Here is a 25,110-nt window from a genome sequence, read left to right as displayed (position 1 = left end):
CAGGGCCTACGAGGGGTGGACCAGCAGCGGAGGGAGACCGGGAGCGTGCGACAGCGAGCAGGCGGGCGGGAGGGACTCGATCAGGACAGCTTGGACCGGGGTCCCCGGGCGTCTGCGGGCCGCCGGGCGACGCAGGTGCCCCGCGCCTCACTACGGCAGAGGAGGGGGCTGCGCAAGGCCGCCTGCGCGCGCGTCTTTTTCCCTCCGCCCCTCGCGCCCCAGGGCCCCAGCCCTCCCCGTTCGCGGCCGCGGCTCCTTTGTGCCGTCCCCGCGCCCGCCCCTTCGGGCCCTAGGCCCCGCCTCCTCCGCGCCCGCGATTGGCCAGCCGGGCCGCTAGTGGGCGGGGCCCCGGGCCGCCCCGGCGCGGTATATAGTAAAGGTAGGGCTCGCGCCCTGAGCCAATTTCTCGGCTCGTGGCGGGCGCGCGGAGGCCGCGCCGCGGTCCGTCTGTCCGTCCTTCCCTCTGACTTTCTCCTGCCCCCACTGCCTGTCTCTGCAGAGGTCACCGGAGGCGGGGGCCGAGCACGCGCGCGGCCCCAGTGGCAGCGGGAGCGGCAGCTGCGGCTTCGCTGAGCCCCCGAACCCCCAAGGGCAAGAGGAGCGCGTGGCGGACCAAAGAGAGCCCGCGAGCGGCCGTGCGCCCACCAATAGGTGCGGGGCTCGGAGCCGCCCAGCCTGCGCGGCCCCTCCCTCCGCCCCCGCCGCCGCCTCCCCCTCCTCCCGCTCCTGCCTCTGCCCCTCCGGCGCGCGTCTGGCACTCGGAGAGCCGCAGCGGCAGCGGCGGGTGCAGCTTGCGGAGAGCCCGGCCGGGGCCGCCGACCAGCAGCCGGGGAGGACGCCGGGGCGCGCGCCGCACTCACCCACCCTCAGCCCCCGCGGCAGCCGCTGACCCGCCACCATGGCCCGCGGAAAAGCCAAGGAGGAGGGCAGCTGGAAGAAATTCATCTGGAACTCGGAGAAGAAGGAGTTTCTGGGCAGGACCGGCGGCAGCTGGTGTAAGTACGGCGTCCGCGGCTCTCCCCGCCACGGTGCCTTCCCCGGCCCGGGCGGCGCATCCCTGCGCAGGCTCTGCGGACCTTTCTCAGGTCTCGCGCCGCCCAGGGTGGAGCGGGGTCGGCGGCGGGCGCCGCTCCGGGCGCGCGGGCCTGGGCTTGTCATCCGGTGCGGAATGCGGGGCCCCCAAGGATGGGCGCGGGGGTGGGGGCGGGAGCGCGCGGGGCAGAAGGTTCTACGGATTGCCACGGTCTTTTCTTGGTAATTTGCAATCTGTCCGAGCTTCGCGCGAGCCCTTCCCTCCTGGGAATGGTCAGGCCCTGGGAGACTAGGTTTGGCTGTCCCCGTAGTCAATGTCCCAAGTCCTAAAAATTGAGATTTGAGGCGGCGAGAGAACCTCACGATGGTAACCGGATCGGATGCAGGCGAGCTTGTGTGTTATATAGCAGTTTTCTAGTCCAAATATGTACCTCAAAAGGCGCGGCGGGGGTGGGGGGGGCACATTGCAGTATTTCTTGGCTGTGCCCAGACTTTACCCCAGTGACCTCCTCTGGAGTCATTACAGCCCAGAAGTGGCCCAGGAAGCCCCGAAACAAGTCTGGATGTTTTCAATGTCTGCACACACAGATGCGGAATCAGTAGGTTGGGTTGATCACCGTGAAAGGTTAGTGTAAGAAATAAACGGCATAGACAGAGGCAAATTCAGCCCACCTTACAAGATTTGGGGCAGCCTGTTGCTTGACTGGATGGACTTTTTTTTTTTTTTTTTTTTTGCCCCTCGTTGAAAATTAGATACCTTGTTTTCCGCCTCCCTCCACCGGAAGGGTGACATTTTTTTTTAAAGGTCATTTTGAAGGGCAGAGTTGTAGGCAAATGCAGAAGAGTCGTGACTGCAGAAGGGAGAGAAGAAGGGAACTCCCCCCCCCTCCTGCATCACTGCCCCCTCCTTCTGGAGGATCACCACCACCACCACCACCACCACAGCTGCAGCCACTGAGGGTGCGCTGGCTAGGGGCTGATGCGGTGTTCCTGATTGGGAGGATCTGTGGCCATCACAGGAGAATGAGTCAGGGAAACCGTGCTTGGCTGACATTTTGAATTGGAAGAAGCTAGATGTATGATTTTTGCAAAGAAGAAAAAAAAAAAAACGCAGCCTGTCTTGGGTCTCTCTTGTCTGAAAAGCAAAGGGTTAATAATGCATCACACTTCAAGGTTAGTCAAGGTGAAACCGCATTCCAAGGTATTACAAGGAAGCAGCATAGGTATTCTGAGTCATGGTAGACGTAGGTCTTTAAAGTGAGGGCCTTTAGCTTGTGTTTTTTATTTTATTTGATCTTAGAGGAGGCTGTGTTGTTCAGTGGGATTATTGCCATGGTTTCTCTGGCATAAAGATAGCTCACTGTTTTCTCAACATGGAAGGGAAAACCTGAAGAACTCGGGGTGTGTGGGGGGTGACCAGCTCCCTGCCAGGGCGATCTAGCCGTTCCTCACTTGAGCGAGGCCTCGGGGATGCACTGCGGAATGGGGCCCCCTTCTCCCCGACGCACTGGAGGCTCCAGCCCGGGCAGGTGGACCCCAGCCTTGTCGTGGGTCAGGGGCTGCCTGGGACTCCGGGCATATTGTGAAATTTGTTTGCCCCTCTTGTAAAATAGATTTCTTTCCTCATTCCAGTTCCAGAATAATATTTGCTTTAGAAGGTAAGGCAGGATGGGCAGACTTGTTCTTTAAGCTGACATTTAATGGGGCAGCACCTCCCATGTGTGAGAGAAAATGGGTGCACACGCGTGTGTGTATTAATTTTGGCGTCTCGACCCCACGTCCAGCAAGGTGCCAAGACGCTGATTTATGAATGCAGGCGCCGGGATTCCTGTCTCTGCCCGTCTCATCTTAGCTTCTGTTTTCCAAGGTACAGGTGCTGGGCTAAAAATTCAGTTTGGGTTTTGCACTCGTTTGTCTCTTCTTTGGCAACGTAAGAAACGACAGACTCTCTCGTAGCAGAGACAGTGGCGGCAGTCGCTGTCCCCTGTGGACAAAATGCTACCTTTCCAGCACTGGGCCCAACATGGATGCCCTTGGGACGAGGGCAGGTCGCCCTTGGCTCGGCTTTGCTTATAGGTAGATTTTCACCAAGATGGACGCAGGAGCCTTGCCTGTCACCTGCTGGAGAAATGGCAGCATGCAAATCACCTGCGGTTTCCACCTTTTCATTAAGTTAATGCAGGCATTGGTAGGTTTTTATTATGTTTACCGCTGGGCCCAGATGCCAGTCTCCTTGTGCCCGTGACCCTTTGAAGGGTACTCATTCTTTTTCTAACTGGGAAATCTCTACGTTACTTGTATTTTTTTTTTTTTTTAAAGACACATTGCTTAAGAGGGGAAAATGCCTGTAAAACTTACCTTCTGTGTCACCCTGGCCAGTTGGTACAATCTGTCTAGCTTTTTGAGCAGCCCCTGGTCACCTGCGTGCTGGTGAGCCCCCCGCATGGCCCCCCCAGACGTTCACGTTCCTCTAACCAGGTGACCTTGGTTCACAGCCGTAACTGGGGAGATTTTGCTAAGTGACATCTTGGAGCAAAAGAGAAAAATCCCTCGCTTCTCTCAGGGTATGCTGTGGAAAAGAAGGGAAAGGCTGGATCTTCGTCAGCTTCATCAGCAGTGTGCCTGCAAAAGGACTAATTTTCCCAGGGCTCTGTTTGTATTTTCAGCTGCAGCCACAATTAAGGTACCTTCTTAAGTAAGTCATTAGAGTTAGGTGTGTGGAGTCCGAGGAATGAGCATTAAAAATGGCTCCAGTTGTTGGGAGAGCTAAGTGGAGTTAAGCTAAGAGCACCGAGACGAGGTGGGGGGCCACAGAAAAAGCGGCTGCAACAGCTCCTTGCTGACCGTGTTATACCAGCTCTCGCACCTCTTAGGAGCGCGTTCGCTGGAAAATTTTCCAGATCTCTTGACGTCACAGCCTTACCATTTGCCTACTGCTGCTTGGATACAGAATGCAGCACTTAACCCTTGTCCTGCCGGGAGGCAGTGATTGAGCCGGGCAGCTGTGGCTCCGGATCATACAGTCTTTCCGCTTTTCTTACCTTTTGCTTGTGGCCTGGCCTTTTTCCCTTTTTTCCTTCTTTCTTTTTTTTTTTTTTTTTTTTTTTTTCCTGATAGAGGAGAAAAAGGGTAACGATTAAACACTTTGGTCTTAGGTGCGTTTGGCTTGGATTGTTTTACTAACGCTCCAGCATGATTTTCCCGAACCATGTACTTGCTGGTTGGAAGGCTGGGCTTTGAAATGCAGGTCAAGGGCAACGTGGCTACCTCCTGTGACAGCGTGCCCACTCTTTCCCTCCGTCCCTCCGCCTCTTCTTTTCTACGAGGCTTTTGTTCTGTTTTGTTCTGGACTTTTGCCCGAGGACCCCAGCATTCACCGCCTGAGATCCGGAGGTTTTGAGAAGTAACCCGAGGCTCCTTCGCGCAGTCCTGTTTCGGACTCGGTAACCTTCCGGCTCGCCTGCTCCCATTCCTGCGTTCAAGGCGAGTCGCTGGCCGGCTCGGGGCTGCCTGGCGATGCCTAGTACAGCCTGTTACTATGTGGCTAATCGGGGAGATAATCCTCGTAAACCGGTAACTGATAGCCTCGTTCCCGTCTGTGGGCTTCGTGCTGTTTTGCTTCGTGTGTTTTTGCTTTTGCAGCCAGCTCAGCCCGTGTCCTGCTGTCCTGCTAGCTGTGGGAAAAAGAAAATGCAGCTCGTCGAGCCAGTCAGTATTGCGGGTCCAGGCAGAATATGGAATAAAAATACGCTTGCCGTTTTTACTACAGGGTTTTTCCTTTTTTTACCCCTCCTCCTTGTTTGGCGCCCCTGAAGGAAAACACAGTGTGTTTAGTCCGTCATACACATCAAGAGGTGGGGAGACAGAAAAGCGCAGAAGAGCTTCATGCGGTTTCTCGGCATTCGTTGCCCCATCCCAGCAGAAAAACTTGCAGGCGTTCGAATGTTTGGAGAAGCCGCAGAGCCTGGATTGTAGTTTCAAAATGTCAAGGGATAAGCAAGGAAAGAAAACCTACGTCTCTAAGGGAGTATAGTGTCATATTTGAGATGCATTGCATAAGCACACAGACATGGCCCTAGATTTTATTGGTGATCTTCATGAACAGTTTTTTATTGAGGCAGAAAGATTATTTCCTGTAAATAATCTCAGTTCTAGCAGAACATTCCTCTTACCCTTACCTACCCCCAACACACACACACACACACACACACACACACACACACACTCTGTAACAGAGGGCTGCCTGTCTGTTTTTACCCTACCGTGGGGGGTGGGGGGGTAGTATGGTCCACTCTCTGGATCAGTGTCAGAAAAGGAAACTCCAAAGACAGGCTGGAGGGGAAGGCAGGAAGGAAGTCCCTTCATCTCCGAGGTTAGCCTTTCATTCTGCGGGTGTGACTGTCTCACAGCCTTCTGTTTCTGTCTGTCCTCCTTGCAGTTAAGATCCTTCTGTTCTACGTGATCTTTTATGGCTGCCTGGCTGGCATCTTCATCGGAACCATCCAAGTGATGCTGCTTACCATCAGCGAATTCCAGCCCACATACCAGGACCGGGTGGCCCCCCCAGGTAACGCGAATACGTTCAGCTCTTCCACGGGAAAGACGGGTGCCACATTTTCACGCAAGAAAACATTTTTCTGAAAATTGTCTGTTAACGCGCTGGTAGACCGAGCCTGGTTTGATAGGAAAACGCAGAACTGCTCAGTGTTGTGGCCAGGCCTCCTGCCCGCATTGCAGACACAGCTCTGGGGCTCCCCCGCGTCTTCCCAGCTCTGCAGTGAGGGGTGAAGAGCCTCCCCCCGCCCCTCCCGCCCCCAAGCCTGCACTCTCCCCAGCTGCGGGACTCCCGATGAGGCCGCGACCTCCCCCACTGCCCAGCAGGTCAGTTAGTGGGGTCACTACACGGCCCTTCAGGCTCAGGCGCATTTTTCACTTTCTTGAGGGGACTGCGACTCCGATAAATCCTTTAAAAACAAATCACCTCAGCTCCTGTTTAGCAAGACGAAGTTAGTTTTAGGGATGATGAGAAGCTCGGAAGTGGCCAGTTACCCGGAGGGACAGGAGCCACGGCTTCAGGAGTCCATTCTCCCACCTGCTGTTGACTTAGCTTGACCTTGAACGACAACACACTCTCCTCTCACTTCTCTGTGTTTGTACCTGCTTGTTCAGTAGGAGTCTTACTACTTGGCTGTCTAGACCCACTTTGCAGTTTCACTGTCTCCTTTAGCTGTGACCTGGGAGCTGTGCACAGCCGTCACCGCGCCCTGGGGAGGCCCACTGCCCATATGCCTGACGCTGGCAGGAAGACCAGACAGGAGGGCGACCACAAACCCGACCGTGCTCACTGGCTCTTCTCAAATTCATTGTCGGGAGGACCCAGAGACAGGAAATGTTGCGCAGTTTCCGGGTTCTTGCGTTGTAAATGACCTTGAGGCTGCCACTGGGGGGGGTGGCGATGACGTGTCCCCTCTCCATTTTCCCTGGCAAGTGTTTAGTAACAGCTGCATTAGGTGACAGTCTGGAGGCCGTCTTGATGGCCCTGAGCAGCCTTGGTCAAGTGTGAGAAGTTTGTTGCAAACTTCTTGTGCCCATCTCCTTCTTGGGGTGTGAAGGACTCCAAGGAAGATCTCCAGAACACGGAGGTGGCCAGCGCCAAGTCAAATAGTCGTCTGCTATTAGAAAACCATAGACGTGGCCAGATCTAGATCTAGGGGATTTTGGAAGCTGTGTGTGTGTGGGGGGGGCGGGGGGAACCAATCGAGTAAGTAATATAAAACAACTTGAACCTGCTTGATAATCCACAATTTCCAGCAACTGTTTCCCAAAATCGGTAGGTGAGTGGAAAGGCTGAAGTAGAAGCGCTGGTGTGCGCAGAGAAATGTAGGATCTTTACAGGTTGTATGCCGGCTTTTGGGACAGGAAGGCATGGCATCTCCTCTCCTGGTGCGACTTTTATGGTAGCATTAGCAAGCGTCATATAAATTTGTGCAGACCCTTATTTTTCTTTTATTTCTGTAAGCCCTTGGAAAGCGGTTCTTTGATTACGATGCTACTTTATAATTGTTCTCCAACTGAAAGCTGCAGGTTGACTCCAAAGCCAAGCGTTTAATTTCCTAGCCTTAAAAAAAAAACGCTCCTTGTCTGTATAAACCGTGGGGAGTCAGCCTCCTAATAAAAGCAAACCCTTTCTTCACGTTCTGTGCAGAAAGGGTGATTTCACTTTCAAAAAGAAAAGGCTAAAAGTGCCAGACCTTTTAAGCGGGGACCTGCCAATGACCTTGCCTCGCAAATCTGGTCGAGGTGCTCGGTCCTTGCCCTCTTTCCCCATCTCCCTCCCCCTCCTTCAGCCCCTTCCTAAAAGGCACGTTCTTCGTCCCTATATTTAGTGTCCTCAGCAGTCGGGCTGACCTGACAGGCCGTCGCTTCTCCAGAGCACTGCTGGTGTCTCATTGTGGAAATATGCGTTCCCGTTCTTTGGCCCGAGTCATAGGAAAAGTGCTTCCTCGGATCCCCTTCTTCCCTGACCTGCTGCCTGGGCCCTTTATCTTCGTAATTTCTTTTTTTCCTCATCCACCACCTTGCCAGGAGCGTCTAGGCCCAGCCCCTTTTACCCTCACCTTCCCGAGGGACATGACGCTCGTTTGAAAATGATAGTGGCCTTGGAGCAGGGAGGCCAGGTGGGCAGAGCCCTGGGTGGCGAGAAGTGCATCCCGGACCGTCGTGCGTGCTCCGAGGGGACCCCAACGGGACCCTCCCCTCCCCCTGGCATCTGTCGGAGCAGAGCTCAAGAATTTGTTTCTGACAGGCTGTTCCTTCGGTCTGCAGACCGAACACGCTGCGGAAGAATGCCCCGGTGATCTTTCGGCTTCAGTGTTGGTAGCTCCAAGCTTCCGTTATCGTGAAAGTTGTAGATTTCACGAACCCCGCATGCTAAGTCAAACGAAGCTAGTGAGTGGGAAAGACTTGGTACATCACTTAAAGATTTACGGACTTATCGATGCTATTATTAGCTGTGTCGGAGGCAGGAGCACCGAGCCCGCCTGACTCACTCTGAGCGTGAGCACGCCTCGCTACCTTGTAACTAGATCTCGTCTAAGTAACACGTGCGATCCTGGCCCGATGAAAGGGTGATGATGAAAGGGTGGCGATCGTGCGGGACATTTGGGTTTGACTGTAATGTTGGCTAAGCTGATAGGCCGAACGTGAAAGTCTCAGAGGGGGGACCAAGGTACAGAATGGAGGTGAAATTTAAGGAGAAAAAAGGATAGCGTGCTGTTTCTGGGCCTGAGCGATGGTGGCCCTTCGTGCCTGGGACCCTCCTTACAGAGTCGTCGTGTTGCTCTGGGATAATGGAACGGGTCGCCCCCACAGCCTGGAGGGCACACGGGGAGAGCTTCAGCTGCCACACGAGGTTGAAATACACCGAATTGTTCTGTGAGTCAGAAATGGTTGATGATCGGCCACTTGACATCGCTTGACCTAAATACGAGAGCAGCCTCAAGTTCATAAGCCACGGTACAGGTTTCCACTGTCAAGCTGACCTGAGAAGGAAAAGCAGGAACTTTGAAGGTGGACACAGTCCCCACCATTCCGTGCCCTACTTCATCTCACTGAGCCTCAGTTGTCTCATCTGTAAAATGGGACTCCTACTCTGTGAGGATTTAATAAGTGTATGTAAAGCGAATGGGACCTTCTAGCGGCCAGCCTCATGGCATGAAACAAAGGGTAGTTATTAGCAGCCACTTCTGTTCTTGCACTGGAGGCAGCGGTTTCCTCTCAGGTACTGAATTCAGTATTTCTAGACTGAGCCCTGGGTGACCCCTCAGGGATGCTTTGTCCACACAGGTTTCACGAAGTGAACAGCATCTTGGCTCTCCACGAAAAGCGTTTGGGAGAAATTGGATTAGGAAACCTGCTGAAAGGTTTTTTTAAGTAAATCGAAGTGACCTTGTATTTGTTCTGTACTCCAGCCGCTCCCTTCAAAATACCCACGCTGGCCGGGTCGGCCCTGCCATGCTTTTCTCCCTGGGAGACCCTCTCGGGAAGTCCCCACCGGTGGCTGGTGGCATCCCCTCACTGTGTTCCCTGCCAGACCTGGAGAGGACGGGGCCCGCACCTGCCCACGCTCCCAACCCCGCTCCCCCACGTGGTCCCCCACGTGACCCCCACGCCCCTTGCTGCCTGCCCCTTGCTGCCTGCCGGGCGCTATCCTGGAAGAGTCCCCTCCTCCACCCGCCCGCCCCTCCCCCAGCTCCGCTCCCGGAGTCATAGGGGAATGAAGTGCAGGTCACGGTCTGGGGAGATTCCCAGCCGCCCTGCTTCCTGGTAAGCAGGTGTGTGTTCCTCTTCTTCCTCTCCAGCTCGTGGGGATGGCTTTTCTTTTTGTTTTGAAGTGGAGATAGGGGATGCCGAAAGAACTATTAACAGGTGCCACGGTACCCAGAATGGGTGGGAGGGGGGGGGTGCAGCCCAGGCCACACTGGCACCCCCTGCAGTTGTGATTTCGTTTGGACCGTGAGAGGGAACAGGGCGCTGTAGTGCAGATCTCAGCGTAATGAAGCAGAATTCTTGAGGAATCATGACATCAGTCTGCTTATTTTTCTCAAACTCTGAATTTCAAGGGGGAGAATTGGAAACACGTGGCCTCCTTATACTTTGGGTGAATTGCTGTTTCAAAGTGCCAATAGAGTGGCTTTAAAGTCTGTGTGTCTGTCTGTCTGTTGCTGTTTCCATCAGATCCTCTTGAGTTGTAATCTGGGAGCCGACACGACAAACGTACGGGGCTCCCCCGGCCTGGCCGCCTCTCACGTTCTCCCTCCTCCTCTCCTCCCTCCCTCAGAGGGATCCTGCCAGCTTGCCCCCAGAGTTTGGGGCTCTTGATGAGCTGGCATTGGTGGCAGTTGAGATTTCCAGAAGCTACTGTCCAGATCCCTAGTTTGGGCCCAGTTTGGGTTTAGGGCGGCAAACTCCAGACTCTCATTCTTGAGAGTGTCCCCGCCTCACCGTTAGGCCTCAACAGCCCACCTGCCTGTGCCCTTCTTCGTTTCTGAAGACCAAGATACAACTAATAAGTGAGCTCTTGGGTACACAGGACGCCTGACGATTAACTTAAAAATGTTCTTGGAGCCACAGAAAAGTGAGCCTCACTCTGGGTGCTCATTTTAGACAAGTGAGCAGAGCGGTGACCTCTGACAAACAGGACCAGGCAACAAATTCCATGGAGGGATAACGGGGGAAAAATGCTGAATCCGTGCAATTTCATTTAGAGCTTTTGTGCCGGGCGCACTCTGTTGTGGAAGGAGCACCAGCCTCACGGTGCCTGCGGTGACATCGGATGGGCTGGGCTGCTCAGGGCGTTTATTCTAGTGATCTCGCGACCCCAGGGCCCATCCCACACAGGCCGCGAGAGAAGTTGGGGAGACGAAGGAGAGTGTAGGGATGTCTATCATCTACGGGCTTCCGATCAGCAAAGTGTGTCCTTTCCCACGTGCATGCATGAATGGACATCATCAGATACGTTGGATATCTTACTTCAGGTCATTGGCCACTTGGCGAACGTTACGTTTCGTATCTAGATGAGTCAAATCTGCTACATACGCTTGTTCTTCAGCTCGGTCTTCAACAGAAAAGCTTAATGTAAGATAGTAGGGTTTGGCTATTTGTTTACATTTTGTCTGTCTATATTTTCCCATTATAAAAGTTGGTATCTTTTATTAGGAAGAAGCACAATTATGAGCTATAAAATATCAAAGACAGGTCCCTATGAAATTAGTTGTGCTTCCAAGGTCCCCTGAACTAAATAATGCTCTCTCTGTTCACCTGAAAGTGAACATAGGACCGTAGGTAAGAGTCTGATGATAAAGGGTGATTCCAGAAGTGCAGGAGGGCTTTCCACCAAAGCGTGTGGCATTTAGCTTAGACGGGAGGAGAGATTTCCTCACGCCAGGCGTTGTTGAACATCCAGGCAGGCTCTAGAGAAAATCCAACAATTCTTCTTTAAAAGACTTTTCAAAGGGAGCAAATTCTCTGGCCTCTGGGAGGGTGTTGATGTGACTGTGGCTGACCCCAGGTCGTAGTCAAAAGCTGAGCCTACGTAGAAGGCGAGGCCAAGGCTGCTAGTTTCCAGAAAGCACAGAGGCACCTTTTTTCCTGTGCCCTTCCTGAATTTTGTTAGGTAAATCGATACTTACCTTGCAGAAATTAAAAAAAAAAAAAAATCAAATGTTGAAGGGGGAAGATGGTGTGTGTGCATGTGTGCGTATGGATACGTGTCCAGATTCTGTCCAACGTCATACCCCCAGTTTTTTAAAATTCCAAATCACTCATCAGCTTGGAATGTGCAGGAGATAAATGGTATGCACGAACTGTGTGCACGGCTACATTTGTGTTTCTTTGCCTTGTGTGCCCTCATTAGTCACCATGGGTGCCCTCCTGGAGGTTTCTGTGGAAAATGATGCCTATTTAGAGTTCTCGGTCTGGTGACTGTGGGGTGTATTAAATGACTGGTCCAGGCAGCTGTGCTTCCGGATTCACTGGAATAAGGCTACACAAGCTTCACAAGGCTACAATGGCCATATTCTAGTTTAAATGCTTCAAACTCACAAGTTAGATTGAGGAATTCATAAACTTGCTACATTATAAACCTACTTGGAAACAAAAATAATTCTTACTGGAAAGCCTTTCTCTTCTCGTTTCTTTTACTTGCCAGTCCCCCACCCCCCACCCCCCACCTCCTGCTATGAACACCTACTAAAGCCAAAAACTGAATGTTCTCCCGATTTGTTGCTCAAGAGACGGGGAACCAACGAAAGGCAAGTGTAGCTCTGGAAAGCAACTGCAAAGCCAAAGAGTAGTTGTTTTAACTCCCAACTCTTATGTAAAGCTAACGTGCTCATTAAAAAACCAAATATGAAAATTTCACGTAGGTAAGTTATTCTTTCAGTCCTTCTAGGTGGCTTTGTCACATAACAAGCAAAATGTAATTTAAGGCCGACGGCCCCATCAGGGCAAAGCCGTATAAAACTCAGCATGGTCAATGTCAATTCAAGTTCAGAACACTGGCGAGGCAAAAGGTTGTATCTGTTTCCTGGAATATCATTTGAGACCACAAGCCAGTGATTGGGTGTTCTGCTATCTTTGGCCTCTGGGAGTTACCACTGGAAACAAAGCTCATCCTTGTCTAAAGTTCTGACTAAACAACCTGAAGGAGTGGCCAGTGTGGAGTAAAGTATCCAGTCTAGTGTGAACACAACTTATGAGAATACCGGTCGGCAAGGTGGGATTCACGTGGCCCTTGGAGGGTGTCCGTGAAATCTTTGGACTCCAAATAACGAAGTTGCCAAATTCGATTGCGTTTCTTTCTTTTTTTCCCATGAGTCTGATAATGTGAAGTGAATGATTTAAAGGGTTTCGATACCAGGTCAAGGGTCTTTTCATTTGTCTCTTGTATGGATCTAATTGCTGTAGAGAAATTACTTTTGAATAGCGGAATTTTCCTAATGGTTTGGAGAAGATCCCATCAGAGACCTCTCCTAATTAAGATCACCCAGAACAGAATAGGCGAGGGGATTGATGTCCGAGAGATTCCAGGAAAAGAACTTCTCAGGCCAGAAAGCTCTGGATGAAGAAAAGGGGAGGCAGAGCTGGTGGGGGATGGAGTGAGACCTTGCCCAGCCTCGGAGGTGGGGCGGGGGGGTGAGAGCAGACACTTGATCGTGCCCCCACTTGACTGTATGTGCTCCATAGACGAGGGGTTAGAGAGAGGAACTGATGGCCTGATCCAAATCATGGATGCTTCTTTTCTGGAAGCGACCTTTAGATCAGAAGTTGGGTATCTTAAAAGGATGGTCACTAAAGCTTAGGGCAGTTACACCTTCAAGATCCTTCGGAAACTGCAAAGGGAGACTTTAGCCTACAAAAGACAGGAAGGCATGGTCGGTCTGTCGCTGCTGGCCTCCCTCTCCCCCAAGGCTGTGGTATCCCTTCACGTGGAAAGGACAGGGCAGTGACTTTGGCTCAAGGTCTGATCCACCTGGGCACGTCACAGGATTGTAAGACCCTGTGCTTAACTATTTTACCTCTTGGTTTCTCGGCCTCAGAGTCGCCGATTTTTCACGCGTTTCCGAGCTGTGTCTCTCACACGGTAACGCACAGGCTCCGTGGGGCTTAGATGTGAGCCACACTTACCGAAGGGTTCGAGCTCTTGGGCGGAAGTTGGTGGGATTCCGTTACGTGATATTCACGATTTCTCCTTGGCCCTGTCTAGAGACACACGAGGCCAGGTGCGTACAGCTTTGCTGGGCCCGCGATGCCCCTGGGTGTGCAGTAATAATGTCCGCCGTTTCCGCAAATTCGACGCTTAACCACAGGGGTGCTTGCTGATGGGAATCACTGGTGTTTGTCTCTGGCTGAGCGTGAACTTCGCCTTGGCCATCAGTCCCAGGCTCCTGAAAGATGCACTTACTAGCTGTGCCCGTTTGCTCATAAGATCCCGGAGCACTGAGTCAGGACGGCTGATGCTTTGGGGTCTCACGCGCATCACCCGGCCTCTTCGAATAGCGGAGACCTTGGACTTGGCAGCACGAGGGCGCGAGAAGCACTCTGCGTAAAGCTGCCGTCTGTCCCCGCGGTCCTTCTGCCTCTGGGAGATCCGAGGAGCACATCACCCAGTCCCGGAGATGGCACCTTGCCCTGTGACTGGCCCCGGGAAGGGGGACCGCAGAAGGGGGCGGGACAGCCGGCGCTGGACGCCCCTCGTGATTAAGTCTTGCCGTGTACTGTCAGTGTGCCCTTCGAGGTTCACCTTCCTCCTTTAAAGCCCCCGAGTGAGACTCTCCAGATCTCTGCCAGGCTCGCTGACCTTCTGTCAGCATTTTGAGTTTTGCCTCGTCAGCCGCTCTGCCGAGGGACCGCAGTCGGCACCGTTGTCCCTTATCGCTCAGCCGGCGGCCCCTTCCCCACCACCACCTTCCCGAAGGTTAGGGGAGAGCCTGCCTTTCTGATAACTGATCTCCTCTTCGCCCTTCTCTCTGCCCCGTCTCCTGCCTTCTCCCCAAGCCTGGAAACGCCGTGTACCCTGCACGTGCAGATGTTGGTTTCTGCTCGCACTCCCGCCCCCATCACACGCTGCCCCTGACGTGGATGTCAGTAGACCTGTGGGACGCGGGACAGAGGGGAAGGCGTGTGCCTCTGTCTTCTGGCTTCCGGGCTCTCCCGGGGCCTCAAGGGGTCGGTGCCCATCAGGCCGCATTCTCTGCCGACTGCGGGGTTATTCCAGGAAAACACCCTGTCCCCCCGGGGTTCTGGTGAACCTCTGGCCTTGGGCCTAACCCTGCACTTCTACGAGTCCAGGCTAGTCCCCTCCATTGAAAGGTCTGGTTTCTAAGTCCAACCAGGAATGCTCCCCCTCCCCGGCCTTGCGCATTTTAGTGGGGTGTCCGTCCTACTGACCATACTCTCTCAGGCATGAGATCCCAGCGGAAGCTTCCACTCACATTTTATTTTATTTTATTTTATTTTATTTTATTTTATTTTATTTTATTTTATTTTATTTTATTTTATTTTATTTTTTGCAGGTATGTGCCATTTAAAAACCATTTTTTTAAATGTTTATTTATTTTTGAGACAGAGCATGAGCAGGGAGAGGGGCAGAGAGAGAGGGAGACACAGAATCCGAAGCAGGCTCCAGGCTCCAAGCTGTCAGCACAGAGCCTGACGCGGGGCTCGAACTCACGAGCCGTGAGATCGTGACCTGAGCCGAAGTCGGACGCTCAACCGGCTGAGCCACCCGGGCGCCCCTTCTGCCACTTTTTATCATATTGTCTCTTTGTGCTACAGATGGTCACCGCTTAATGTAGGAAAAAGTGGATTTAAATCGCGCTAGTCATGCAAACGTTTTTCTAGGGTTTGCAAGAACCTAAAAAAATATATTTTTAATTGTAGCATTTGCTGTTTACTTTTAACTGATGGCTGTTGGGTGAGCAAATCCCGATACTTTTCCTTGGATTCTTCTCCATCGCTGTTGTCAGCTCTCCACCCCCCTGGATTCTTCAGGTCCTGCGTTGTCCTCTCTGAGCTGATTGCTCGTGTCACTTATCAAGTCATTGGTCTCGGGCAGCCCCACACGTTTCCCGTCTTCATCCGTAGTTTTCCCATTCTTCTAGGGAAGTGCAGGCATGGAAGAACTTGCCCCCTGAGCTGCGCCTCCCCCGGTATTTAAGCATTTCTGAAGCTCGGAGCCGCCCTTAGTCACTAGAAACAATAGCAGCCGTCGAGCCCAGCCCCTGCCTGTCCTCCTGCCTCGAAGATGGCGCCGCTAAATAGTTCCTGTTCTCTCATCTTCGTCGTGCCTGTGTCACGATCACCACTCTCCGGTTCTAACTCCCCAGAGCCACGGTTCTCAAACCAAGAGGCTTAAGGATCCTTCAGGGTCGTTAGCGCAGAGGTTGTGACTTGGCAGGTCTGGCGCGAAGCCTGTGGGGCTGCAGGTTTGACCAGCCCCCGGGGTGACGTGAGGTGGCACGTTGGGGGTGTTGTGCCCAACACAAAGAGGGTGGGTCTGGGGTCTGGAGCCAGGATTAGAATAGGATTGTCAGGTTTAGCAAACAAAATACGGGACACCCAATTAAATTTGGTCATCAGGTAAACCACGAGTCGATTTTTATAGAAGTGTGTCCTAAATATTACATGGGACATAACTTTTTTTTTTAACGTTCGTTTTGAGAGAGGGAGAGCTCACGCGCATGCGTGTGCACGCATGAGTGGGGGAGGGGCTGAGAGAGGGAGAGGGAGAGTCCCAAGCAGCCTCCTCACTGACAAAAAGGGGCTCAATCCCACGAACTGGAGATGATGAACTGAGCTGACATTAAGAGCCCGTCCCTTAGCTGACCGAGCCACCCTGGTGCCCCGTGGGACATACTTCTATAAAAGTCAATTGATGGTTTATCTGAAATTCAAATTTAACCAGGCATCTTGCATCTTATCTGGTGATGCAATTGTGCTAGAAAGCAGTGGATTGAAGGGCGCCCAGGTGGCTCAGTCAGTTGAGTGTCTGACTTTTGATTCCGACTCAGGTCATGATCGTGGCTTCAACCCTTGCATCGGGCTCCTTGCTGACAGTGCAGAGCCTGCTTCAGATTCTCTCTTCTTCTCTCTCTCAAAATAAACTTAAAAAAAAAAAAAAGGCAGTGGATTGAGTCACCACCACTCATCGCCCCTGTCTATAGTGCTGTGTAGTATTATTCAAATACCTATCTAGGAAGTCTTGTGATGGCAGAGGCTTTTGAAAATTAAAGACTAAAAGGTTGGTTAAGGGGCACCTGGGTGGCTCAGTCAGTTAAGCGTCCGACTTCAGTTCAGGTCATGATCTCACGGTCTGTGAGTTCGAGCCCCACATCGGGCTCTGTGCTGACAGCTCAGAGCCTAGAGCCTGGAGCCTGCTTCGGATTCTGTGTCTCCTCTCTCTGCCCCTCCCGTTCGCGCGCTCTCTCTCTCTCTCAAAAATAAACATTTTAAAAAATTTTTTAAATAAATGGTTAAAAGAGTGAAAATCCAGGGAGGGTAATTATACTTCGAATTTTTACCACTGGCCCTTGACTTGCTCAGAATACCCACTTGCTTTTGGAATGGAAAGCAAGGATGGCAACTGCACATAAATGCCAAGTTCGTCCAATTTGGGTTAAAAGATGCACAGAAATACTCCGTTGAGTAGTCTGGAGTCTTGTAGAGTTTGGGGTGGTCATCTGTTCCTTACAAGAAGGAGTCAAAGACCTCTGTGCTCAAAGGCTTGCAGTCAGGGAAACGAGCTTCCTGCTCGACGTGCGAGCTGGGTATGCGTCTTGTTGACCACGAGCATGTGGGACTGTTGGCCACATAAGGATTCTGGAGTGCTGCATACACACATCGAAATCCTGGTTCCACCTCCTCTCTGTGACCTTGGGCCAGGCGCTTAGCCTTTCCGTGCAGTAAGTGTTTTCATTCATAAAATGGAGATAATGCCTATCAGGCAGTGTTGCTGAGTAAGTAAAATGATCTAGGATAGCAAGACGCCGTCACTGGTACTCAGGTACTTAATCTAAGTGCCACACAAGTGATTTTACAAGAGAGGCAAGAATTTAACCTGTTCTTTTTAGTAGGTGCGATGAGTGAAGGATGGTTCGTACGTTGTGAACCTGCTTTGGGATTATCTTGGCTGACTGCCTTCTTACTAACAGTTTTCTGTGTTTTTCTACCTGGTCTAGGATTAACACAGATTCCTCAGATCCAAAAGACTGAAATTTCCTTTCGCCCGAACGACCCCAAGAGCTATGAGGCATATGTGCTCAACATAGTTAGGTTCCTGGAGAAGTACAAAGATTCAGCCCAGAAGGATGAAATGATTTTTGAAGATTGTGGCAGTAAGTAGACTCATCTTGGACGTTTGTGGTTGGTTCATTCTTACTTCCCATTTCTATTTGTTATCTAACAATCGCAAGATCGACTCTTGAAGTAATTCAATGATGGAACCCTGGCCATACGAGAGGACACTGTTTTCTTTTTTTTTCTTTGTTTTCTTTTTTTTGTTTTAAAGCGAGAAGACTTTATGGTTTAGGCTTGGATGCAATGGAGAAACAATGTAGCTTCAAGTATTAACGATTATCAGCATTTGAAAAGCATCTTATTTTAAAAACACTCCAGGCACCCCTCCGACTCACAGACCACAATTACAGTTACGGTTCTCTTACACCCATTGATTTCGAGAGGCACGATTGTTTATATTTCCCGATTTCTGCCTCGGCCCCCAGGGCCTTCTCTTGCGATGGCTCTTTGACATAATTGGCCGTAACTACACTGATACGGATAGAGGATGATGTCTGGCCAGGGTAGAGGCCTTCCTAGACCCTGCTGGGGGTGGCTGGTGCAGTACATCTCCGGTAGCCGAGCATTTGGATGAGGAAATGACCGATGAATGGCGAAGGGTGGCTCTTGGTTTCATTAAGCCAGTGGCCGGAATACACTGCCTGGCGTGTGCATTATCCAGCCGTGTTTTCGTACCCACTTAGACGGGATGTCCGTCTGAGTTACGAGGTGGTGCCTGTCCTTCCTGTCCTGCCAACACCAGCTCCTTATGGGGCGAACTGTCACGTTAAGCCATCCGGAAAAGAGTAATTTAAAAGAAATATTTTCACTACCTTTTTCCTTAGGACTTAAAGGGGGTTTTCGTCTCACTTTGCGGTAACTCAAAGGCCTGTATGTTAAAGGCCTGTATGAAAGATGATTAGGGTGAATCACTTCACTGGAGGTGGACTGAGTTGAGGCACTTGACCGTTTGAAAGAAAAAGAGTTAACTTGTGACCTTAGAAATATATACAAATTTTGGCATTTGCATCGGTTTCCCGTAGGATGCTTTTGTACTAACTCTGAATTCTCTATTTCGTGCGCTCTCTCTCTGGCTTTGTTACGGGCTGTGAATAAAAAATACTACGATTTCTCAGCTGAACAAATGCCAGGAAGAAGTCCCAGCTTGAACAAGCAAACATTGAAAAAAAAAAAAATTGTTTTTAAACCTTGAACAGTGGCGAAAAGGAAGAAAAGAATTCTTTCCTTACCGTTTAACCTGCTAATTAGGGGCACGGACAGCGGCTTAGCCGTGGCCGGGCAGCTGTGACCAGAAGCCTCCCAGTTCTGAAAATTACTGATGCTCCTTTTCATTTGTGCTCTAATTGTAATGTCCCTGTTCATGAGCTCAGTGATGTTGACCTGTGTCAGTGAGGCTGACGGGTGATCGGGTTTCCTTTCAGTCTCCTCACTAGCTGAGTCACCCGTTATTTAAAGGAAGAGACACATGGCCACAGACCACACATCACGCCCCGATCATCAAAGCCCCGTGAAGCCATGACGCGGGGTCATTTACCAGCAATTGCTTTGGGTAAAAGACGTTTCCCGCGTCCGTGAGACCAGAGGTGGTTTGCTGGGAATCTGTGCCTTCATTCAGGCCGAGCACTAAATGCAGACCGGCCCGGTCTTGATGGGTCGTCATGACCAGGAGGGACCCTCTCCGCTTCCTTTCTCGGGGGCGCCGAGGGAGTCGTTGGCATGTTGTAAGCACGGTGTTTGTGTTTCCAGATGTGCCCAGTGAAATCAAGGAACGGGGAGAATTCAACAACGAACGGGGAGAGCGGAAAGTGTGCAGGTTCAAGCTCGAGTGGTTGGGAAATTGCTCCGGAATAAACGATGAGACTTACGGCTACAAAGAGGGCAAACCGTGTGTCCTCATAAAGCTCAACCGAGTTCTGGGCTTCAAACCTAAGGCAAGTAATGCTTGAAGTCATAGAACTTGAGCCGTTTTCATTTGGGCAGAGCATCTAATAGGTGTGAGGAGAGCATAGAAAGAAGGGTTAGTCTCCTCAGTGGTGACTTTTCTTTTTTCTTTTCTCTTTTCTTTTCTTTTCTTTTCTTTTCTTTTCTTTTCTTTTCTTTTCTTTTCTTTTCTTTTCTTCTCTTTCTCTCTCTCTCTCTCTCTCTCTCTCTCTCTTTCTTTCTCTTCCTTCCTTCCTTCCATCCTTTTTATTTCTTTTTTTTGGGGGGGTGGGTACTGAATGAGATTTCCCTGCAAAACGAGAAGCTGGACACCATTCAGGCTGAACTCTGATAACCGTGGTGTTGGCCTTGGATACTGTTGCAGCTTCGAGTGGGTAAACGGGACTTGAGGCCACTGAAAAATGGCACCTTGCCATCGTTCGCCGTTAGGTGTGGTGATAGTTGACTCTTTAAAAGAAGGGAAAGTGTATTGGTGTTATCTCTGCTCTTCTAAAACTGGTTATTTCACTCTGTCCTTCAGGTCAGGGGAAACAGAGCTGCGCTTTTCCCTTCGGTGAGGCTGCTTCCCGCAGCTCTCCCGCATCCACCCTTCCATGCAGGGTTCTCAATTGTTAATATTTAAGAAAAAATTGGTTTTAAGTTTACTTCTTTTTGAGACAGAACGCGAGTGGGCGGAGGGGCAGAGAGCGAGGGAGAGAGAGAATCCCAGGCAGGCTCCACGCTGGCAGCCTGGAGCCCGATGTGGGGCTCAAACTCCCAAACCGTGAGATCGTGACCTGAGCCGAGACCAGGAGTCGGGTGCTTAACCGACCGACCCCCCCCCCAGGCGCCCCGAGTTTTTAATTCTGATAGGAATTGACTGCGGGGTGCTGAGTGACACGAGCAAACCTAAATTCATTTCCGGGCCCTGGCTCTCTCGTTCGTTCGCTTTCTGCTCTATGCCATTACTTTGTGGCCACGACGCTTGCCGCTCCCGACTCGTATTTACAAAAAGAAAACCGAGGCCGAGATGAGAAGTTCTGACGGAACCGAGTGGGGCGCCTCAAACTCCTTTACCACCTCCAGAGGGTGTGTGGGATGGACGGTTGCCCGGCTGGCCGACGCGACGGCCCTGCCGCCACGGAAGCTGGCGCACCTCGCTCCCGACAGAACTTCAGTCTTCTTTGTACTGGAGTCAGGATGTGACGGAGGAGAGATGGTGAGAAGCGGCCCGTCACACTTCCGGCTGGGGCGCATCCGCCAGGGAGCTCTTCGCCTAGCCCAACCGGCTCTTCCGCCACGAACGGGATTGGTGCGGTGGCCCGAGGGGAAGACGCCTCTTTCTGTCCTGTCCTGTCTCTGGTCTCCACCCGCTGCCACCCTCTAATTCATCACCCCTTCTTGTCGTTAGGAATTCTTCTTGTCAGAGGGTGCGGTACCCCAGGGTGTCCTCCAGGTGCCTGTTGCCTCGCCCTCAGAGGGATACGTTCTGGCAACTTCTTTATCAACAGCGTTTTCTCTTCGTGTCTCTAACGGTCGTGGTGGTGCTGGCCGAAAGGTCCGAGGGAGTCCGATCTAGATGGTCGGTTTCTCGTGTTCTACAACAAAGAGCAGCGAAAACAGTAGTTCTCTAGTGATTCGCAGAATTGCCCCTTTTGTCTTCGGTTAGGCTGTGTATGTGTTACGTCTCCTGTCGAGACTCCCGTCCTGACCTGGTGGAGCAAGCGGGTGGCTGTCTTCGGGGAACGATGCTCATCACACCTCTCCTGAGGTGGCTTGGGGCCGGGGCTGTAGGAGGGAGCGCTCTAGACGGTTCCTCGCGGCAGGGATGTTCAGAGTGTACTCTGGGCCCCTTCAGGGGGTTCGCGCCTTCACGAGACCCTTCACGCGGGGCCCAGCTGCCTTTACTGGTTTTCATATAGGACTTGACAGAAAGAGTTGGAAATGCTCCTTAAATGGCAGCGCGTCTCCCGGAGAGTCAAAGGGAAAAGTAAAAACCGAAAAAAACCAAAAAACCTGCTTGAGGGAACCGGGTGGCATGATTTATTCACGGGGTAGGAGGGAAGCCCAAGTTTCATCAAAACAAATGTCAACCAACCTTTCCGTCCAATTATTATGACCTTCTTAATGAGGAATATTAGTGCCGGGTTGGCCTTTATTTTCCAGCGTCCTTGAGGAACGCTTGTCACCCTGGGTTACGCTGGGAGTTCCGCGTGGCGCCGGGCCGCGTCGCAGCCTCGCTGTGGCCTCGCGGAACGCGGGCACGGACTTGTGTTTTGCGCTTTGTTACCGGAGTTGACTCTTCGTGCCCCGTGGGTGCCCGTTTGTGCTCCAGGCCCCCTTGGGTTTTTCAGAAGTCGTGGGAACCGATTCACAGACTCGTTGACCGGCGTGGGTTTGTATTTTTAGCCTCCCAAGAATGAGTCGTCGGAGGCGTACCCAGTGATGAAGTATAATCCCTACGTCCTGCCCGTCCAGTGCACCGGCAAGGTAAGGGGGCGCCTGGTTACCAAAGGGGGGTGGGAGGGGAGACCGGGTGGGACCTTCGCCCGTTAGAGGTGCAACTTGGACGGGGGAAGCCAGGCCTGTCGCTTCCGGGCACGGGCCTCGATCGAGCCGTAGCGGCGTGGGGTAGAATGTCTGAGAGAAAGCGGTAACAAGACTCAGACCGTACGTAGGTTTCTCCGTGAGAACAAGAAACCGAATTACCGGGGTCGAATCAGCCGGAATCTTGGTTTACGGGACCGAGAGGTGAACCAGCCCACACGGGGCCTCTCTGGCCCCCGTGGCGTGTGGCACATTCGAGGCCAGCTTTTTGTTTCGTTTCGTTTCGGTTTCCCATTAAAAAAATGTGTTGTGGGCTTTTCTGGAAAAAACAACGAAAGCTGTACCAGCGCGTGCTCCCCTTAGACCTAAAAATAGGCTCCTGCCGGATGGATGTTTAGAGAGGGCAGACTGAGGAAGGGGGGTGTCTGGGAACAGCCCCGTGTTATGGCTACACCAAGAAAGTAGATGGACGCCAAGAGAGTGAGAGGCGGTTATCAAGCCCCTCGGGGAGGAGACCCCTGAAGCGCCATCCACTGGGCGACCACCGGTGGCTTTCTGACTCTCGGTGGCAGGTCCCTTTCTCGGGGTGCGGGCTCCGGAGACCTGCTTGGTTGGCCTTTGCCGCGGTTCCCTCCCTTGCGCCGCGAGAACAGGCTCCTTTTGCGACCGCGCCCGCGGCTGCAGGGGAGCAGGCCGTGCTCGTGCGCGGCCTCCCCTCGCGTCCGCGAGGCGGCCGTGTCCTCGGTGGCTGACGTTCCCCCGCCTCCCGGGGAGGCTGGCGCAGGCGCGGCGGCCCCGGGGCGGCAGTTTGCGCGCCGCTCCGTGGGTTCCCGCGTCGCGAGCCGTTACAACCTGTGCCCCTCTGGTTTGCAGCGAGACGAAGACAAGGACAGAGTTGGGAACGTGGAGTACTTCGGCCTGGGCGGCTACGCCGGCTTCCCCCTGCAGTACTACCCCTACTACGGCAAGCTGCTGCAGCCCAAGTACCTGCAGCCCCTGCTGGCCGTGCAGTTCACCAACCTGACCATGGACACTGAGATCCGCATCGAGTGCAAGGCGTTCGGTGAGAACATCGGGTACAGCGAGAAGGACCGTTTCCAGGGACGCTTTGATGTAAAGATTGAAGTTAAGAGCTGATCGCAAGCACAGATCCTTCCCACTAGCCATTTAAAACAGTTAAAGATACAAAAACAAACACCTACTAGTCTTGAATAAACTGTCATACGTATGGGACCTACACTTAATCTCTCTGCTTTACACTAGCTTTCTGCATTTAATAGGTTAGAATGTAAATTTAAAGTGTAGCAATAGCAACAAAATATTTATTCTACTGTAAATGACAAAAGGAGAATAAAAATTGAGCCTTGGGACGTGCCCATTTTTACTGTAAATTATGATTCCATTACTGACCCGTAGTAAGCAGTGTTTCTGGCCCCTAAGTATTGCCGCCTCGTGTGTTTGATTTCGTGTACGGTACCATAGGTGCACCTGGTCGTTTTTCAAGCCATGTTTTCTCGTATCTGTTTTCTACTTTCTGTGAGCGAGGTTTGCCGTCCACCGTGTAAATACTCAACGGGAATAAAACTGGCATGGTACTTTTTTTTTCTTTGTTCTTTTGGGTTTGGCTCTTTCGGAGGCAACGGCCCATCGGTGAGCATTTTTAACACACTCCATACATAGTCTCTCTCCCTGTGGTGTCGGGTCTTTTTCTTTCTTTGTGTTTTCTGTTTTCCTGGGGCTGGGGGTGGGGGGGGGGGCTGTCGTGGGGGAACTGCCCTTGAAATTTTAAGTGACGCTACAGAAAACACGAAACGGTGATGGGTTGTGTCGTGCTTTGTACCGAATGCCGTCTTGCCGTTCTCCCCTTGTCCTCCAGTATGTTCTGAAGCCGCGTACGAGACCTGGATCGCCTGTCGCTTTGGCAAAGTGACAGGACTCATTCATTCGCTTTGGACATTTTCTCTTACTTTCCTTTTTTCCTTTCTCTGGAGGCATCACACGCTGGTGCTGTGTCTTTATGAATGTTTTAACCATTTTCATGGTGGAAGAATTTTATATTTATGCAGTTGTACAATTTTATTTTTTTCTGCAAGAAAAAGTGTAATGTATGAAATAAACCAAAGTCACTTGTTTGAAAATAAATCTTTATTTTGGACTTTATAAAAAGCAATGCAGTACCCCATAGACCGGTGTTAAATGTTGTCTACAGTGCAAAATCCATGTTCTAACATCTATAATAATCGCCAGGAGTACAGTGTTGATCTTGTATTCAGTCAGGTTAAAACAATGGACAATAAAAGAATGAACACGTTCCTCCTGTGCCTGATTCGGTCTTGTGTGGCTGCCCCAGCCTGTGACTTCTTTGCTTCCTCTACTGCTAGTTATCCAGGATCCTGAAGAAGTACTGAACCTGAAAGACAAAGACACGTGAACGCGTTCGTTAGTTCGCACGGGAATTCTGCCCCCGCGTGGCCGGCCGGAGGCCAGAGCGGACGAGAGCGCGCCCCTCCCCAGAGCGACAGGCTCATCGGAGGCCGAGACTCCAGCTCTCGGTTCAGAGCTGGACGCTCAGAGTATCTTGCGGTGTTAACTTCGCCTAGTGTAGGAGACGCGAAGTTTTGGTTCCTGCCGGTGTCTCCCTAGGTTCGTCTGTTTAGAAAAAAAGAGTCTGCGGTGCAGTTGAAAAACGGAGGTTGGGTTTGAGGTTCAGTAAATGAAGGTTCACGCCTCGCTTTCTGGTTCGTGGTTTGGCCTGCGTTCTCATTCGGCCATACTTGAAAATTCGCCGTGGCGTGAAAGGAGGCAAAAGTGAGCTTTCTGAAAAACAGCCTCCAGGAGAACTGAGCCGGAGGCTCCGGATCACTTAAGCCGGCACGGGCAATACGCACACTGAGATCAGACTGAAATCGTGGCACCGTACTTCTGAGAACGGGAGCCTCTGGCCAAGCCCGGGCGGCCCTGAGAAATGCCTCTGGCGTGGAGCAGGGGGTGCCCTTCGGTCCCGCTCCCGTCTCACGACAGGCCCAGAGGCCCCGGCCCCTTACGTGACAGCAGGGGTGCTTCAGAAAGAGCGGTGACAGCTCACACGCCCCCCCTGCTGCCTCGCAGTCGCGGTTACCACCCTGCCGATCTGCTTGGTTAGCCTTTAAGAATAATACCCGAGACCTTGCTGGTTCTAGACCGGCCAACAGTTTAATGGCGACTTCATACCAGAGGAGCACGGATTCCTCTTAACAAAAACCGCAGAGGGCACCG

At 52.0% G+C, this 25,110-nt stretch overlaps 2 protein-coding genes across 2 annotated transcripts in view; one reads left to right on the top strand and one right to left on the bottom strand.

Moving 5' to 3' along the window:
* Positions 1-407: 407 nt before the first annotated feature.
* On the top strand, positions 408-24,168 carry ATP1B1 (ATPase Na+/K+ transporting subunit beta 1). Its single transcript, XM_047077046.1, has 6 exons — positions 408-995; positions 5,471-5,599; positions 17,271-17,426; positions 19,135-19,319; positions 21,718-21,798; positions 22,729-24,168. Exons 1-6 carry the CDS (start codon positions 899-901, stop codon positions 22,990-22,992), a joined length of 912 nt encoding a protein of 303 aa, XP_046933002.1. The 5' UTR covers positions 408-898; the 3' UTR covers positions 22,993-24,168.
* Positions 23,930-25,110, bottom strand: part of NME7 (NME/NM23 family member 7) — a 266,054-nt gene continuing 264,873 nt past the window's right edge. Inside the window, exon 12 of the mRNA XM_047077044.1 lies at positions 23,930-24,265. Within this exon, the coding sequence (XP_046933000.1) occupies positions 24,233-24,265 (33 nt within the window). The 3' untranslated portion in view covers positions 23,930-24,232. The remainder of the gene's footprint in view (positions 24,266-25,110) is intronic.

The sequence above is a fragment of the Lynx rufus genome, unplaced genomic scaffold, assembly GCF_022079265.1.
Source record: "Lynx rufus isolate CCGP_SWC_20201006 ecotype Redwood Valley unplaced genomic scaffold, mLynRuf1.p SCAF_15, whole genome shotgun sequence".
NCBI lineage: Eukaryota > Metazoa > Chordata > Mammalia > Carnivora > Felidae > Lynx > Lynx rufus.
The sequence above is the reverse complement of the archived record's forward strand: the minus strand, read 5'-3'. Positions and strand labels throughout refer to the sequence as shown.

Bases quoted from the DNA above. Each gene is read 5' to 3' on its own strand.
- ATP1B1 (XM_047077046.1), top strand. From the start codon at position 899: ATGGCCCGCGGAAAAGCCAAGGAGGAGGGCAGCTGGAAGAAATTCATC. The intron at 17,427-19,134 runs GTAAGTAGACTC...TTGTGTTTCCAG, and splicing joins GATTTTTGAAGATTGTGGCA to ATGTGCCCAGTGAAATCAAG. The intron at 19,320-21,717 runs GCAAGTAATGCT...TTGTATTTTTAG, and splicing joins TTCTGGGCTTCAAACCTAAG to CCTCCCAAGAATGAGTCGTC.